Source organism: Oncorhynchus mykiss, chromosome 10, assembly GCF_013265735.2.
Source record: "Oncorhynchus mykiss isolate Arlee chromosome 10, USDA_OmykA_1.1, whole genome shotgun sequence".
Lineage (NCBI taxonomy): Eukaryota > Metazoa > Chordata > Actinopteri > Salmoniformes > Salmonidae > Oncorhynchus > Oncorhynchus mykiss.
Window position 1 is genome coordinate 4,364,786 of NC_048574.1, and position 20,022 is coordinate 4,384,807.

Here is a 20,022-nt window from a genome sequence, read left to right on the forward strand (position 1 = left end):
GTCATGTTGCTGAGTTGGACTTGTTGCAGAGTTACTGTCATGTTGCTGAGTTGGACTTGTTGCAGAGTTACTGTCATGTTGCTGAGTTGGACTTGTTGCAGAGTTACTGTCATGTTGCTGAGTTGGACTTGTTGCAGAGTTACTGTCATGTTGCCGAGTTGGACTTGTTGCAGAATTATTGTCATGTTGCTGAGTTGGACTTGTTGCAGAGTTACTGTCATGTTGCTGAGTTGGACTTGTTGCAGAGTTACTGTCATGTTGCCGAGTTGGACTTGTTGCAGAATTATTGTCATGTTGCTGAGTTGGACTTGTTGCAGAGTCACTGTCATGTTGCTGAGTTGGACTTGTTGCAGAGTTACTGTCATGTTGCTGAGTTGGACTTGTTGCAGAGTTACTGTCATGTTGCTGAGTTGGACTTGTTGCAGAGTTACTGTCATGTTGCAGAGTTGGACTTGTTGCAGAGTTATTGTCATGTTGCAGTGTCACTGTCATGTTGCTGAGATGGACTTGTTGCAGAGTCACTGTCATGTTGCTGAGTTGGACTTGTTGCAGAGTTACTGTCATGTTGCTGAGTTGGACTTGTTGCAGAGTTACTGTCATGTTGCTGAGTTGGACTTGTTGCAGAGTCACTGTCATGTTGCTGAGTTGGACTTGTTGCAGAGTTACTGTCATGTTGCTGAGTTGGACTTGTTGCAGAGTTACTGTCATGTTGCTGAGTTGGACTTGTTGCAGAGTTACTGTCATGTCGCAGAGTTCTGTCCCTATTCTCCTCTCATCCCAAAGTGGGTCTCTGTGTGGGTCTCTGTGTGTGTTTCTGTGTGTGTCTGTGTGTGTGTGTACTGTCCTCTTTCTAGACAGTGGGCGGAGTGTGCTACTCTGGGACTGGAGGGGGGGGGGGGGGCTTCTGTGGGCTTGAACAGAGATATCTTGTCCTCTTTCTAGACATTGGGCGGAGTGTGCTACTCTGGAGGGGGGGGGGGGGGGGCTTCTGTGGGCCTGAACAGAGCTGTGTGTGTTTTCCTCTCCTTCTTAGCCTCTATTCAGACAGCAGAGCAGCAGAGAGAGAGAAGCAGAGTAAAGGAGAGAAAGATGTCCGCTCGAAGAGTGTGTTTGTGGGGTGTTGTGTTTTTGTGTGTTGTGTCTGTCTGTCAGGCCGGAAGACAGATGCCCAAACTCTCCAACAAGAAAATGTGTGCCGACGCTGAGTGTAGCCGTGAGTACAGATATAAATACAGCTACAGTACTACTAAAACTATACTGTTACTATATATACTACAGTACTACTAAAACTATACTGTCACTATACTACAGTACTAGTAAAACTATACTGTTACTATACTACAGTACTAGTAAAACTATACTGTCACTATACTACAGTACTAGTAAAACTATACTGCTACTATACTACAGTACTAGTAAAACTATACTGTTGCCATACTACAGTACTACTAAAACTATGCTGTTACTATACTACAGTACTACTAAAACTATACTGTTACTATACTACAGTACTACTAAAACTGTACTGTTACTATACTACAGTACTATTAAAACTATACTGTTACTATACCACAGTACTACTAAAAATATACTGTTACTATACTACAGTACTGCTAAAAACTATACTGCTACTATACTACAGTACTACTAAAGCTATATTGTTGCTATACTACAGTACTAGTAAAACTATACTGTTACCATACTACAGTACTACTAAAACTATGCTGTTACTATACTGCAGTACTACTAAAAATATACTGTTACTATACCACATCGACAGTACTACTAAAACTATACTGGTACTATACTACAGTACTACTAAAACTATACTGCCACTATACTACAGTACTACTAGAACCATACTGTTGCTATACTACAGTACTACTAAAACTATAATGTTACTATACTACAGTACTACTTAAACTATACTGTTACTATACTACAGTGCTACTAAAACTATACTGTTACTATACTACAGTACTATTAACACTATAATGTTACTATGCTACAGTACTACTAAACTATACTGTTACTATACTACAGTACTACTAAAATAATACTGTTACTATACCACATCGACAGTACAACTAAAACTATACTGTAACTTTACTACAGCACTATTAAAACTATACTGTTACTATACTACTGTACTATTACAACTATACTGTTACAATACTACCGTACCACTAAACTGTACTGTTGCTATACTCCAGTACTACTTAACTATACTGTTACTATACTACATTACTATTAAAACTATACTGTTACTATACTACAGTACTACTAAAAATAAACTGCTACCATACTACATCTACAGTACTACTAAAACTATACTGATACTATACTACAGTACCACTAAAAATATGCTGTTACTATACCACATCTACAGTACTACTAATACTATACGGTTACTCTACTACAGTACTACTAAAACCATACTGTTACTATACTACAGCACTACTAAAACTATACTGTTACTATACTACAGTACTACTAAAAATATACTGTTACTATACTACAGTACTACTAAAACTATACTGTTACTATACTACAGCACTGCTAAAACTATACTGTTACTATACTAAATATACATCAATAATAAAACTATACTGTTACTATACTATAGCTAAGGTACTACCAACACTGTATTGTTTGCATACTACATCTACAGTACTACTAAAACTATAATGTTACTATACTACAGTACTACTAAAACTATACTGTTACTATACTACAGTACTACTAAAGCCATACTGTTACGATACTACAGTACTACTGAAACTATACTGTTACTATACTACAGTACTACTACAACTATACTGTTACTATACTGCATCAACAGTACTACTAAAACTATTCTGTTACTATACTACAGTACTATTAAAACTATACTGTTACTATACTACAGTACTACTAAAACTATACTGTTACTATATTACAGTACTACTAAAACTATACTGTTACTATACTACAGTACTAGTAAAACTATACTGTCACTATACTACAGTACTAGTAAAACTATACCGCTACTATACTACAGTACTAGTAAAACTATACTGTTGCCATACTACAGTACTACTAAAACTATGCTGTTACTATACTACAGTACTACTAAAACTATACTGTTACTATACTACAGTACTACTAAAACTATACTGCCACTATACTACAGTGCTACTAAAACTATACTGTTGCTATACTACAGTACTACTAACACTATACTGTTACTATACTACAGTACTGCTAACCTATACTGTTACTATACTACAGTACTACTAAAACTATACTGTTACTATATTACAGTACTACTAAAACTATACTGTTACTATATTACAGTACTACTAAAATAATACTGTTACTATACCACATCGACAGTACTACTAGAACTATACTGTTACTATACTACAGTACTATTAAACTATACTGTTACTATACTACGGTACTACTAAAACTATACTGTTACTATATTACAGTACTACTAAAACTATACTGTTACTATACTACAGTACTACTAACCTATACTGTTACTATACTACAGTACTGCTTAAACCATTATGCTACTATACTACAGTACTACTAAAACTATACTGTTACTATGCTACAGTTCTACTAAACTATACTGTTACGATACTACAGTACTACTAAAACTATACTGTTACTATACTACAGTACTACTAAAACTATACTGTCGCTATACTACAGCGCTACTAAAACTATACTGCCACTATACTACAGCGCTACTAAAACTATACTGTCGCTATACTACAGTACTACTAAAACTATACTGTTACTATACTACAGTGCTACTAACCTATACTGTTACTATACTACAGTCCTACTTAAACCGTTATGCTACTATACTACAGTACTACTAACCTATACTGTTACTATACTACAGTGCTGCTTAAACCATTATGCTACTATACTACAGTACCACTAAAACTATACTGTTACTATACTACAGTACTGCCTAAACCATTATGCTACTATACCACAGTACCACTAAACTATAATGTTACTATTCTACAGTACCACTAAACTATACTGTTACTATACTACGGTACCACTAAAACTATACTGTTACCATACTACAGTACCACTGAACTATACTGTTACTATACTACGGTACTATTAAAACTGTACTGTTGCTATACTACAGTACTACTAAAAATAGACTGTTACCATACTACATTTACAGTACTACTAAAACTATACTGTTACTATACTACAGTACCACTAAAAATATACTGGTACTATACTATATCGACAGTACTACTAAAACTATACTGGTACTATACTACAGTACTACTAAAACTATACTGCCACTATACTACAGTACTACTAGAACCATACTGTTGCTATACTACAGTACTACTAAAACTATACTGTTACTATACTACAGTACTACTTAAACTATACTGTTACTATACTACAGTGCTGCTAAAACTATACTGTTTCTATACTACAGTACTACTAAAACTATGCTGTTACTATACTACAGTACTACTAAAAATATACTGTTACTATACCACATCGACAGTACTACTAAAACTATACTGGTACTATACTACAGTACTACTAAAACTATACTGCCACTATACTACAGTACTACTAGAACCATACTGTTGCTATACTACAGTACTACTAAAACTATACTGTTACTATACTACAGTACTACTTAAACTATACTGTTACTATACTACAGTGCTACTAAAACTATACTGTTACTATACTACAGTACTATTAACACTATAATGTTACTATGCTACAGTACTACTAAACTATACTGTTACTATACTACAGTACTACTAAAATAATACTGTTACTATACCACATCGACAGTAAAACTAAAACTATACTGTAACTTTACTACAGCACTATTAAAACTATACTGTTACTATACTACTGTACTATTACAACTATACTGTTATAATACTACCGTACCACTAAACTGTACTGTTGCTATACTCCAGTACTACTTAACTATACTGTTACTATACTACATTACTATTAAAACTATACTGTTACTATACTACAGTACTACTAAAAATAAACTGCTACCATACTACATCTACAGTACTACTAAAACTATACTGATACTATACTACAGTACCACTAAAAATATGCTGTTACTATACCACATCTACAGTACTACTAATACTATACGGTTACTCTACTACAGTACTACTAAAACCATACTGTTACTATACTACAGCACTACTAAAACTATACTGTTACTATACTACAGTACTACTAAAAATATACTGTTACTATACTACAGTACTACTAAAACTATACTGTTACTATACTACAGCACTGCTAAAACTATACTGTTACTATACTAAATATACATCAATAATAAAACTATACTGTTACTATACTATAGCTAAGGTACTACCAACACTGTATTGTTTGCATACTACATCTACAGTACTACTAAAACTATAATGTTACTATACTACAGTACTACTAAAACTATACTGTTACTATACTACAGTACTACTAAAGCCATACTGTTACGATACTACAGTACTACTGAAACTATACTGTTACTATACTACAGTACTACTACAACTATACTGTTACTATACTGCATCAACAGTACTACTAAAACTATTCTGTTACTATACTACAGTACTATTAAAACTATACTGTTACTATACTACAGTACTACTAAAACTATACTGTTACTATATTACAGTACTACTAAAACTATACTGTTACTATACTACAGTACTAGTAAAACTATACTGTCACTATACTACAGTACTAGTAAAACTATACCGCTACTATACTACAGTACTAGTAAAACTATACTGTTACTATACTACAGTACTACTAACCTATACTGTTACTATACTACAGTACTACTAAAACTATACTGTTACTATATTACAGTACTACTAAAACTATACTGTTACTATATTACAGTACTACTAAAATAATACTGTTACTATACCACATCGACAGTACTACTAGAACTATACTGTTACTATACTACAGTACTATTAAACTATACTGTTACTATACTACAGTACTACTAAAACTATACTGTTACTATACTATGGTACTACTAAAACTATACTGTTACCATACTACAGTACCACTGAACTATACTGTTACTATACTACGGTACTATTAAAACTGTACTGTTGCTATACTACAGTACTACTAAAAATAGACTGTTACCATACTACATTTACAGTACTACTAAAACTATACTGTTACTATACTACAGTACCACTAAAAATATACTGTTACTATACTATATCGACAGTACTACTAAAACTATACTGTTACTATACTACAGTACTACTAAAACTATACTGTTACGATACTACAGTACTACTAAAACTATACTGTTACTATACTACAGTACTACTGAAACTATACTGTCACTATACTACAGTACTGCTACAACTATACCGGTGCGATACTACAGTACTACTAAAACTATACTGTTACTATACTACAGTACTACTACAACTACGCTGTTCCTATACAACATCTACAGTACTACTAAAACTATACTGTTACTATACTACAGTACTATTAAAACTATACTGTTACTATACTACAGTACTATTAAACTATACTGTTACTATACTCCAGTACTACTAAACTATACTGTTACTATACTACAGCGCTACTAAAATAATACTGTTACTATACCACATCGACAGTACTGTTAAAACTATACTGTTACTATACTACAGTACTATTGCAACTATACTGTTACAATACTACCGTACCACAAAACTATAATGTTGCTATACTCCAGTACTACTGAACTATAATGTTACTATACTACAGTACTATTAAAACTACACTGTTACTATACTACAGTACTACTAAAACTATACTGTTACTATACTACAGTACCACTAAAACTATACTGTTACTATACTACAGTACTACTAAAACTATACTGCTACTATACTGCAGTACTACTAAAACCATACTGTTACTATACTAAATATACATCAATACTAAAACTATATTGTTACTATACTACAGTACCACTAAAAATATGCTGTTACTATACTACATCCACAGTACTACTAATACTATACTGTTACTCTACTACAGTACTACTAAAACTATACTGTTACTATACTACAGTACTACTAAAACTATGCTGTTACTATACTACAGTACTACTACACCTATACTGTTGCTATACTACAGTACTACTAAAACTATACTGTTACTATACTGCGGTACTACTAAAACTATACTGTTACTATACTACAGCTACGATACTGCCAACACTGTATTGTTACCATACTACATCTACAGTACTACTAAAACTATAATGTTACTATACTACAGTACTACTAAAACTATACTGTTACTATACTACAGTACTACTAGAACTATACTGTTACTTTACTACATCACCACTAAAACTATACCGTTACTATACTACAGTACTACTAAAACTATACTGTTACTATACTACAGTACTACTAAAACTATACTGTTACTATACTACAGTACTACTAAAACGATACTGTTACGAAACTAAATCTACAGTACTACTAAAACTATACTGTTACTATACTCAGTACTACTAAAACTTTACTGCTACAAAACTAAATCTACAGTACCACTAATACTATACTGTTACTATACTACAGTACTACTAAAACTATACTGTTAAAATTTAACAAATATTTTGTGAGTAGCCGTAAGTAAAGATACAGCTACCATACTACTATACTTCTACTACTACTATACTAATACTACCATCACTACCACTACTACTAATGCTACTACTACTATTAATACTATACTGCTATAATGTTACTGTAGTCCGTATGCCAAGTGTCACATGGCTTGACGCTGGAGAGACGAAGCAGGTACGGGGAGTCATACATTTAATATAGAACGGACATGGAACGAGACAGGAACAGCGTCAGCAAACAGATAACACAGACAAACAAACAAGTCATGCAGCAGCGGGGATCAGAGCAGGGAACTGACACATATAGGGGAGGTAATAAACAGGTGATGAGTGAGTCCAGGTGATCAGAGCAGGGGACTGACACATATAGGGGAGGTAATAAACAGGTGATGAGTGAGTCCAGGTGATCAGAGCAGGGGACTGACACATATAGGGGAGGTAATAAACAGGTGATGAGTGAGTCCAGGTGATCAGAGCAGGGGACTGACACATATAGGGGAGGTAATAAACAGGTGATGAGTGAGTCCAGGTGATCAGAGCAGGGAACTGACACATATAGGGGAGGTAATAAACAGGTGATGAGTGAGTCCAGGTGATCAGAGCAGGGAACTGACGCATATAGGGGAGGTAATAAACAGGTGATGAGGAACTGACACAAATAGGGGAGGTAATAAACAGGTGATGAGGAACTGACACATATAGGGGAGGTAATAAACAGGTGATGAGTGAGTCCAGGTGATCAGAGCAGGGAACTGACACATATAGGGGAGGTAATAAACAGGTGATGAGGAACTGACACATATAGGGGAGGTAATAAACAGGTGATGAGTGAGTCCAGGTGATCAGAGCAGGGGAACTGACACATATAGGGGAGGTAATAAACAGGTGATGAGTGAGTCCAGGTGATCAGAGCAGGGAACTGACACATATAGGGGAGGTAATAAACAGGTGATGAGTGAGTCCAGGTGATCAGAGCAGGGGAACTGACACATATAGGGGAGGTAATAAACAGATGATGAGTGAGTCCAGGTGATCAGAGCAGGGAACTGACGTATATAGGGGAGGTAATAAACAGGTGATGAGTGAGTCCAGGTGATCAGAGCAGGGGAACTGACACATATAGGGGAGGTAATAAACAGGTGATGAGTGAGTCCAGGTGATCAGAGCAGGGAACTGACACATATAGGGGAGGTAATAAACAGGTGATGAGTGAGTCCAGGTGATCAGAGCAGGGAACTGACACATATAGGGGAGGTAATAAACAGGTGATGAGTGAGTCCAGGTGATCAGAGCAGGGGAACTGACACATATAGGGGAGGTAATAAACAGGTGATGAGTGAGTCCAGGTGATCAGAGCAGGGAACTGACACATATAGGGGAGGTAATAAACAGGTGATGAGTGAGTCCAGGTGATCAGAGCAGGGAACTGACACATATAGGGGAGGTAATAAACAGGTGATGAGTGAGTCCAGGTGATCAGAGCAGGGAACTGACACATATAGGGGAGGTAATAAACAGGTGATGAGTGAGTCCAGGTGATCAGAGCAGGGAACTGACACATATAGGGGAGGTAATAAACAGGTGATGAGTGAGTCCAGGTGATCAGAGCAGGGAACTGACACATATAGGGGAGGTAATAAACAGGTGATGAGTGAGTCCAGGTGATCAGAGCAGGGAACTGACACATATAGGGGAGGTAATAAACAGGTGATGAGTGAGTCCAGGTGATCAGAGCAGGGAACTGACACATATAGGGGAGGTAATAAACAGGTGATGAGTGAGTCCAGGTGATCAGAGCAGGGAACTGACGCATATAGGGGAGGTAATAAACAGGTGATGAGTGAGTCCAGGTGATCAGAGCAGGGAACTGACACATATAGGGGAGGTAATAAACAGGTGATGAGTGAGTCCAGGTGATCAGAGCAGGGAACTGACACATATAGGGGAGGTAATAAACAGGTGATGAGTGAGTCCAGGTGATCAGAGCAGGGAACTGACACAAATAGGGGAGGTAATAAACAGATGATGAGTGAGTCCAGGTGAACAGAGCAGGGAACTGACAAATATAGGGGACGAAATAAACAGATGATGTGTGAGTCCAATATCGCTGATGCGCGTGACGAGGGTAGGCAGGTGTGCGTAATGGATGGCAGGAGTGAGTGATGCAGGGCAGCCTGGCGTCCTCAAGCGCCAGAGGGGGGAAGAGCGGGAGCAGACGTGACACCAAGTGTAGCCATGAGTGCAGGTATAACTGCAACTACTATACTACTACTGAAATACTACTACTAAACTACTATAACTACGACTACTACTACTCCTACTTCTCCTACTAATCTACTACTACTATAATACTATGACTATTACAATATTACTACTATACTCTGACTGTAATTCCTCTACTCCTTCTGTTACTACTATACTACTGTCACTACTGTTACTACTACTATGCAACTACTACTGGCGGTTTTGGAGCAGTGGCTTCTTCCTTGCTGAGCGGCCTTTCAGGTTATGTCGATATAGATACTTTTGTACCTGTTTCCTCCAGCATCTTCACAAGGTCCTTTGCTGTTGTTCTGGGATTGATTTGCACTTTTAGCACCAAAGTACGTTCATCTCTAGGAGACAGAACGCGTCTTCTTCCTGAGCGGTATGACGGCTGCGTGGTCCCATGGTGTTTATACTTGCGTACTATTGTTTGTACAGATGAACGTGGTACCTTCAGGCATTTGGAAATTGCTTAAAGGATGAACCAGACTTGTCGAGGTCTAAAACATTTTTCCTGAGGTCTTGGCTGATTTCTTTTGATTTTCTGTACTTGGTAGTATTTAATAGCTGGTCCTAAGATTTGTAATTTCAAATGTTTATGTTTTTGCTGTTTGTTCTTTGTTATAGAGCCAAAAACATTGTAGAAGGGGTTTATCTATACATCTCCGTTTTGGATAGACGGCTCTTCTTGTTGTTGTTTGTTTAAATGTTCCAATTTTCCCAGAAGTGGTTCGATTCTATGGAATCTCAATTCCATTGAGCTGATTTCTCTCATGCTGTTCCTTCTTTTTTTCCGTAGTATATTTCTGTATTTTGTTTGGATAGGTTTCTCAATTTCTTTCTTAGATTTTTGCATTCTTCATCAAACCATTTGTCATTGTTTTTAATTTTCTTAGGCTGTTGTCACGCCCTGACCTTAGAGAGCCGTTTTATTTCTCTATTTGGTTAGGTCAAGGTGTGATGTGAGGTGGGCATTCTATGTTTTGTTTTCTATGTTTCTTTATTTCTATGTTTTGGCCGGGTGTGGTTCTCAATCAGGGACAGCTGTCTATCGTTGTCTATGATTGGGAATCATACTTAGGTAGCCCTTTTTCCCTCCTTTCAGTGTGGGTAGTTATCTTTGTTAGTGGCCAGAGCGAACTTACCAGCAACGTCTATCAGCAGTTGTCGCAGTGACATTCTATTGAAATGGTTACTTGCAGAGTGGAGTCTTTAGCTAGACTATCTTACCTGTACACATCATGGATGGACGCCTCTCCCTGTCACGGATGCCATGGTTGCCCTTAGTTTGAAGATGTAATCGGGATACAGGGGTTTTCTCCATCTCCTTAGCTTTCATACTCGAATTCCACTGATTTCAAAACTCTGTCCTCCAGAAAGTGGAGAGCAACACTTATGCAGTTCTACTACGTGAGACTTAAAAAAAATAAAAGCTGCGTTACACAGGACCAGCTCAAATAGACAGAAACGTGCTACATGGCAGACCAATTCCGAACTCATCTCTCGGCATGTCCAGCCCACTCATTATCTCAGCCAATTTATTTATTTTAATTTTATTTAACCTTTATTTATTTAACTAGGCATGTCAATTTTCTTAATTTGCAACACATGGCAACAAGGCATGGTAGCAACACAACACGAAGCGGCACAGCATGGTAGTAGCACAAAACATGGTACAAAACATTATTGGGCCCAGACAACAGCACAAAGCGCAAGAAGGAAGAGACAACAATACATCACGCAAAGCATCCTTCATGCATACATTTATTTTGTCCCCTACACCAAACGCAATCACGACACGCGGGTTAAAATATCAAAACAAACTCGGAACCAATTACATTCATTTGGGGACAGGTCAACAAGCATTAAACATTTATTTCGTTTTTGTTCTGGGATATAAACATTAGGTTGTTGTTTTACCTGAAATGCACAAGGTCCTCTACTCCGACAATTAATCCACACATAAAACGGTCAACCGAATCGTTTCTTGTCATCTCTCCTCCTTCCAGGCTTTTTCATCTTTGAACTTATATGGTGATTGGCATCTAAACATTCATAGTATTACCACGACGACCGGCAGTTCGTCATTCAATCACCCATGTGGGTATAACCAATGAGGAGATCACACTTGGGTACCTGCTTCTATAAACCAATGAGGAAATGGGAGAGGCAGGACTTGCAGCGCAATCTGCGTCAGAAATAGGAAGGACTTCTATTTTAGCCCTTGGCAACGCAGACGCTCGTTGACGCGTTGAAACGCTCGCGGGTGCGACGCAAGCGGTGTGGTCAGCCTGTAAGAGTGTCCATGATTGAGTCTTTGAATGAAGAGATGGAGGTAAAACTGTCCAGTTTGAGTGTTTGTTGCAGCTTGTTCCAGTCGCTAGCTGCAGTGAATTGAAAAGACGCGCAAACCAGGGATGTGTGTGCTTTGGGGACCTTTAACAGAATGTGACTGGCAGAAAGGGTGTTGTATGTGGAGGATGAGGGCTGCAGTAGATATTTCAGATAGGGGGGAGTGAGGCCTAAAAGTGTTTTAAAAATAAGCATCAACCAGTGGGTCCTGCGACGGGAATACAGAGATGACCAGTTTACAGAGGAGTATAAATTGCAGTGATGTGGCCCTATGAGGAGCATTGGTGGCAAATCTGATGGCTGAATGGTAAAGAACATCTAGCCAATCATGGCTAGCGGGATGGTTGCTCCCATTTTCTGTGACTAAACCAACTAGGCTCGTAATTAAATTATTGTATTTGTATGTACAGATGGCATGCAAGTCTATTATTAAGGCACATTTACGTTTTCATTTTCCAGAAAACACATTTTGATTAAAAACATTTTTAAAAAGTACTTTCAAATGGTTCTCCTGTGAAGTAGTGACACCTAGTTTCCTGAAAAGAGTCCCCCCCCAAAAATATGGGCGCACTGGTTCTCACAAATTAAAATGCCAGGTCTCACAGCAAAATATTTAAGCATATGTTCACCCTGTATATCCCTGACTGGCTATACAATATATCCTTTACTACAGCTAATATTACTAATATTATAATAATAATATAATTATAAGTAATAATTTATTAATAATATTATATTACTAATATCTAAATCCACGTGAAATTACAACCTTAGCTAGATGAGTTATGAAATTAGTAAATGAAAATAGTTTGCTAACTAACTAGCTTTCTGTCTTTGGATTGCTTGAAAGTTGTCACATTCAAAAAGCTCAGCGGCTTGATAACTTACTTGACCGTGCAGTCCGTTCCGACTATAAAACCCATGTTTAGGTTATTCAACCTGATCTGTCTTTGACGACAACTAGTTAGATCAGGTCTTTGAATTAACAATGGTGAAGTCGTTTTCTCATCAATATTTTGGATTAGTGCTGATGAATGGTGGCACTGCTTCTGCCTTGTCTCAGCTAGCTAGATGGTAGCCTGTACATGACATGGTGACACTGCTTCTGCCTTGTCTCAGCTAGCTAGATGGTAGCCTGTACATGACATGGTGACACTGCTTCTGCCTTGTTTTAAGCTAGCTCGGTGGTTGCCCATACATCACATTATGAAAGTTCCACTTTTTATTTTAGCTAGCTAAAGTACCTCAAATAAATTACAGAGATGCAAATAATTTTTGTCTCTTCGATATTAGCTGCTATTAGTATTACTTAGCCTTTTTTCGTGCCTTTTTACACGAGACACCTGCATGCATGCACTTGTTGTAGCCAGTTGAAATTGACATTTCACCAACTTTTTAATATAATTTTTAATTTCATCTTTATTTAACCAGGTAAGCTAGTTGAGAACAAGTTCTCATTTACAACTATGACCTAGCCAAGAAAAAGCAAAGCAGTTCGACACATACAACAACACAGAGTTACACATGAAATAAACAAACATACAGTCAATAATACAGTAGAAAAGGTCTATATACAGTGAGTGCAAATGAGGTAAGATAAGGGAGGTAAGGCAATAAATAGGCAAGTAGAGATGTGCAAGTAGAGCTACTGGGGTACAAAAGAGCAAGATAAATAAATAAATATAGTACGGGGATGAGGTAGTTGGATGGGCTATTTACAGATGGACTATGTACAGGTGCAAGTGATCTGTGAGCTGCTCTGACAGCTGGTGAGGGAGATATGAGTCTCTAGCTTCAGTGATTTTTGCAGTTCGTTCCAGTCATTGGCAGCAGAGAACTGGAAGGAAAGGCGGCCAAAGTAGTAATTGGCTTGGGGGTGACCAGTGAGATATACCTGCTGGAGTGCGTGCTACGGGTGGGTGCTGCTATGGTGACCAGTGAGTTGAGATCAGGTGGGGCTTGCCCTAGCAAAGACTTGTCGATGACCTGGAGCCAGTGGGTTTGGCGACGAGTATGAAGCGAGGGCCAACCAACGAGAGCATACAGGTCGCAGTGGTGGGTCGTATATGGGGCTTTGGTGACAACACGGATGGCACTGTGATAGACTGCATTCAATTTGTTGAGTAGAGTGTTGGAGGCTATTTTGTAAATTACATCGCCCAAGTCGAGGATCGGTAGGATAGTCAGTTTTACAAGGGTATGTTTGGCAGCATGAGTGAAGGATGCTTTGTTGCGAAATAGGAAGCCAATTCTATATTTAATTTTGGATTTGAGATGCTTAATGTGAGTCTGGAAGGAGAGTTTAGTCTAGCCAGACACCTAGGTATTTGTAGTTGTCCACATATTCTAAGTCAGAACCGTCCAGAGTAGTGATGCTGGATGTGCGGGCAGTGATCAGTTGAAGAGCATGCATTTAATTTTCCTTGTATTTAAGAGCAGTTGGGGGCCACGGAAGGAAAGTTGTATGGCATTGAAGCTCGTAAGGAGTTTAGTTAACACAGTGTCCAAAGAAGGGCCAGAAGTATACAGAATGGTATTGTCTGCGTAGTGGTGGATCAGAGAATCACGACAGAGGAAGTCTGTTATAGCCTCCTCGTGCGGTTACATTGAATTGACCAGTCGTGATGGATTAGTAGTTCCGTGTTGCAAAGGGGTCCTGCCCAATTGGCAAAATAGGTATATTGGCCCAAGAAATTGGCCGATGGACCTATTCAGCTAACAGTCCGATATGCTCTAGACAGCTAGCAGATGGGCATTCCGGGGACGCCGCAACGTAGGATCTCGGCTTGGTATCTTGAAATAAGTGGTAAAAGTGATTTATTTGTTAAATATTCAACTTCATGGCTCACACAACAGAAGTCAGGGATCAACTTGATTATAGATAGAATACATGATTATATGAAAATGTTATATTTTAAAGCATTTAAAGCAGTACTAAAATCTTTGAATTTCAATGAGAGATTCCCTTTTCTGTACCCTTTGTGTGCGGGACCGAAGCTGTTGCCGGGGATGCAAGGCCTGAGCACGTTGGAAAGTTAAAACCTGTGTTCCTCCATACTGTTACTATACTAAATTAATATAATACTACCATAACTGTGCTTCTTCAACAACTACAATCATATACTGATTGTACTACCTGTGTGTGTGTTAGACCCCATCCTGATAGCGCGTGCCTTAGAGGACTACTACCCTGGAGACTGCCGCTTCATCTCTCTGCGTCAGGGTCAGGTGGTCTATGTCTACGCCTTGCTGAAGGACCGAGGAAACATGTTCTGGGCTGGCAGCGTAAGGATCTGTGTGTGTGTGTGGGGGGGGGGGGGGGGGGGGAGCATGTGTGTGTGGTGTGCAAGTGTGCAGAAGGACTCCCTTATTGGGGGTGTCTTGCTAATTGCCTATAATTTCCACCTGTTGTCTATTCCATTTGCACAACAGCATGTGACATTTATTGTCAATCAGCGTTGCTTCCTAAGTGGACAGTTTGATTTCACAGAAGTGTGATTGATTTGGAGTTACATTGTGTTGTTTAAGTGTTCCCTTTTATTTTTTTGAGCAGTGTAGTAGTATTTATATATAGTAGTATTCATATAAAGTAGTATTTTTTTATTGTAGTATTTATATATAGCAGTATTTATACATAGTAATATTTATTTTGTTTGTATGGTCTTCTATCTGTGTGTGCGTGCACGTGTGTGTTTACCAGGTCCAGGGGTCGTACTACGGGGAACAGGAGGCAAGACTGGGACATTTTCCCAGCAGCGTCGTCGAGGAGACACACGCTCTCATGCCAGCTACCAACGAGGTCATGACTGATGTAGGTGGACACACGAACACTCACACAAACAAATACACAAACACGCACGCACACACGCACATAATGAATAATTTTTCAGCAAAATCAATTGATATAGAATATTAGGCATCTCTCCTCCCTCTCTTCTCCCCTCTGCTCCTCTCCTCCTCTTCTCCTCCTCTCTTCTTCGCTCCTCCTCCTCTCCACTCCTCTCCTCCTTCTCCTCCTCTCTTCTTCTCTCCTCCTCCTCTCCTCCTCTTCTCTCCCTTTCTTTTCCTCTTATCCAGAATTGGGACTTTTACTGTAACTGAAGACTGAAGTGTCTTGATTCTTTGTCTCCCGGCTGGCGCACTGCAACATGAGGACAGCCCTGACAGCATCAAACCAGTATTTTTATTATCTACAAGCTATGATGAAAACACGTTATAGTTTAATAATTTTTCTTTATTACAACCATGCATATACAGTATATTCTTTAGAATAAACCTTCCTCTCAGCTGTTTAATGTTATCTCTGTTGCTTTAATCTGAAAGAATAAAGATACTATGCTGCTCTGATCACTGCTGTCTCTTCTGGTGTCGGGTCTTCATTATCACTGCTGTCTCTTCTGGTGTCTAGTCTTCATTATTACTGCTGTCTCTTCCTGTGTCTAGCCTTCATTATCACTGCTGTCTCTTCTGGTGTCTGGCCTTCATTATTACTGCTGTCTCTTCTGGTGTCTGGCCTTCATTATCACTGCTGTCTCTTCTGGTGTCTAGTCTTCATTATTACTGCTGTCTCTTCCTGTGTCTAGCCTTCATTATCACTGCTGTCTCTTCTGGTGTCTAGTCTTCATTATTACTGCTGTCTCTTCCTGTGTCTAGCCTTCATTATCACTGCTGTCTCTTCTGGTGTCTAGTCTTCATTATTACTCCCAGTCTGCTGTTCCCACATGCTTCAAGAGGGCCACCATTGTTCCTGTTCCCAAGAAAGCTAAGGTAACTGAGCTAAACGACTACCGCCCCCCCTAGCACTCACTTCCAGTCATCATGAAGTACTTTGAGAGACTAGTCAAGGACCATATCACCTCCACCCTACTTGACACCCTAGACCCTCTCCAATTTGCTTGCCGCCCCAATAGGTCCACAGACAACGCAATCGCAACCACACTGCACACTGCCCTAACCCATCTGGACAAGAGGAATAGCTATGTGAGAATGCTGTTCATCGACTACAGCTCAGCATTTAACACCATAGTACCCTCCAAACTCGTCATCAAGCTCAAGGATAGGGGGGTGCTCCCCCTGCTGTTTCCTGAAGTTCACGATCATCTCCTTTATTTAGTTGACGTTGAGTGATTATTATTTTCCTGGCATCACACTCCCAGAGCTCTCAACTCCTCCCTGTAGGCTATCTAATCAAGCCTACTACTGTTGTGTCATCTGCAAACTTGATGATTGAGTTGGAGTTATGCTTGGCCATGCAGTCATGGGTGAACAGGGACTACAGGAAGAGGCTGAGCACTCACCCTTATGGAGGCCGTGTTGAGGATCAGCGAAGTGGAGGTGTTGTTTCCTACCTTCACCACCTGGGGGCGGCCCAGGTCTTTGAACTTAGTGATGAGCTTGGAGGGTACTATGGTGTTGAATGCTGAGCTATAGTCGATGAACAGCATTCTTACATAAGTATTCCTCTTGTCCAGATGGGATAGGGCAGTGTACAGTGTGCTGGCGATTGCGGATCTATTGGGGCGGTATGCAAATTGAAGTGGGTCTAGGTTGACAAGTAAGGTAGAGGTGATATGATCCTTGACTAGTCTCTCAAAGCATTTCATGATGACAGAAGTGAGTTCTAAGGGGTGATAGCCATTTAGTTCGGTTACATTTGCCTTCTTGGGTACAGGAACAATGGTGGCCAACTTGAAGCATGTGGGGACAGCAGACTGGGATAGTGAGAGATTTAATATATCCGTAAACACACCAGCCGGCTGGTCTGCACATGCTCTGAGGACATGACTTGGGATGCCGTCTGGGACGCTTAGGTGTCTTAAGAACGTCGGCCACAGAGAAGGAGAGCCCACAGTCCTTGGTAGCGGGCCGTGTATATACTGTAGAACTTTTGGGGGTTCCATACATGAAGCAAGCAATATAATCCTTTTTGTTTCTATAAGGAACCTTTTTTTCTAAGAGTGTCGTGTTGTTGTGGTGATATGCTGCCACCTATTGGCTGAGCTGAAACTGCAGTTTAGAATCAAAGGTGGCTTCTGAGTCAAAAACATAATAATTCCTGTCAGAGACGATAGAGGAAGTGAGGCATCCCACTCCCTCATTTTTTCTGGTAGGGGCGGGGCCGCTCTAGCCTGCTTATCAACCCCGCCCCGTGGAGAGGGTTCCCCAAAGACGGTAGAGAAAGGAGACATCTCAATGGCAATTTTTTTCCAGTCTGGGCTAGTGGGGAGGGACTAGGGGACAATCTCAATAGCATACTCCTTGGGTCCTCACTCCTCCCACCTCAAGGAGATTGGGATGAAGAGAGGATAGGAGAAGAAGGGAGAGGAGACGATAATGTTGTGATCCTCCTGTACTGGCTGGTGTCCTTGGCTGAGTCACTGCAGAGGAGAGAGACGAATCAGCGCTCTCCCTCCCTCTCTTCTCTCCTGAGCAGTCTGCAGTGCTCCAGCCCAGACTGCAGCTATAAAAAAATAAGCATATAACGTCACCACCACTACTATCACAGCTCTACCACTGAGATTCACAATCAGTTCTACACCACAGAACACAGTCCAGAGACGAGAAAAACAGGAAGCCTGTCGAGCACGGGGCGGGATGTTTGGGTTCCAGAGGACACAGTTCAGGTATGTTCCTTGCCTCTCCTGTCTTAGACCAGGGTTTCCCAAACTCTGTCCTGTGAAACCCTGTTTTGGACAGTGCAGAACTGGTGTAGAGTATGGAATGTGCTAAAAGGAACTAGAGAGGACAGGCATGATGCTAGATGGACATGCTAGAGAGAACAAATACTTTATGCTAGTAGGAAATGCTAAATCAGGAGAGAGATACAGGCTAGTTGAACTAAACCAGTTAAATGCTAAATCAGGAGAGAGATACAGGCTAGTTGAACTAAACCAGTTAAATGCTGAATCAGGAGAGAGATACAGGCTAGTTGAACTAAACCAGTTAAATGCTAAATCAGGAGAGAGATACAGGCTAGTTGAACTAAACCAGTTAAATGCTGAATCAGGAGAGAGACAGGCTAGTTAAAGCAGTTAAATGCTAAATCAGAAGAGATTTAGTTTAATTAAAGCAGTTAAAGGCTAAATCTCGAGAAGAGGAGGAGGGAGTGAGAGAGAGGGGAGGGAGACAGGGTGTGTGCTGTACAATATTCTAGTATTGTATCAATAATGTATTGCTGACGGGAGGCCTGCTGTTTCACGCTGGTAGGGTGTGTGTGTGTGGCATATGGGGACAGGGCTCTAAATTGCAACCATTTTGGTTGCACATGCTTCTAAATATTTTGCTGTGCAACCTGGAAGTTACATTTGGGAGCACAAGTGTGCTTAGATAAAAACAGAGTAATTGTTTTAATGATTATGCTTTGCTGTATCTCTGCCTCCGAGTGCCATCGACTGAAAAAGCGTTGCAGATTTGTGACTGCCATGGTTTCACCATCACTACAGAGAAAACTGATTGTTTCTATCAAAAACCATTCAAAACATATAATGCTATGTTTTCATCTTCCTATCGCGCATTGGCGGGCCACGTGTTTGTCTTCATAAACCATGTCGCGGGCCGTTCTAAAACTAATCGTGGGCCGCCAACCATTTGTTTGCACTTTGTTCAGTTAGCTAGCAAGACTTTACCAGTGTATCCAAACATTTGGCGGCTCAGAAAGAATGTTAAAGGGATATCTTGTTCAGGAGATCAATGATCTTAGCAATGAATGAATGACTGAT

General features: G+C 39.5%; 1 protein-coding gene across 1 annotated transcript; it reads left to right on the plus strand.

Annotated features, from left to right (window-relative positions):
- Nucleotides 1-1,013: 1,013 nt before the first annotated feature.
- On the plus strand, nt 1,014-16,654 carry mia (MIA SH3 domain containing). Its single transcript, XM_036989520.1, has 4 exons — nt 1,014-1,213; nt 15,456-15,589; nt 16,005-16,115; nt 16,382-16,654. Exons 1-4 carry the CDS (start codon nt 1,090-1,092, stop codon nt 16,403-16,405), a joined length of 393 nt encoding a protein of 130 aa, XP_036845415.1. The 5' UTR covers nt 1,014-1,089; the 3' UTR covers nt 16,406-16,654.
- The last annotated feature ends 3,368 nt before the right edge of the window (nt 16,655-20,022 follow it).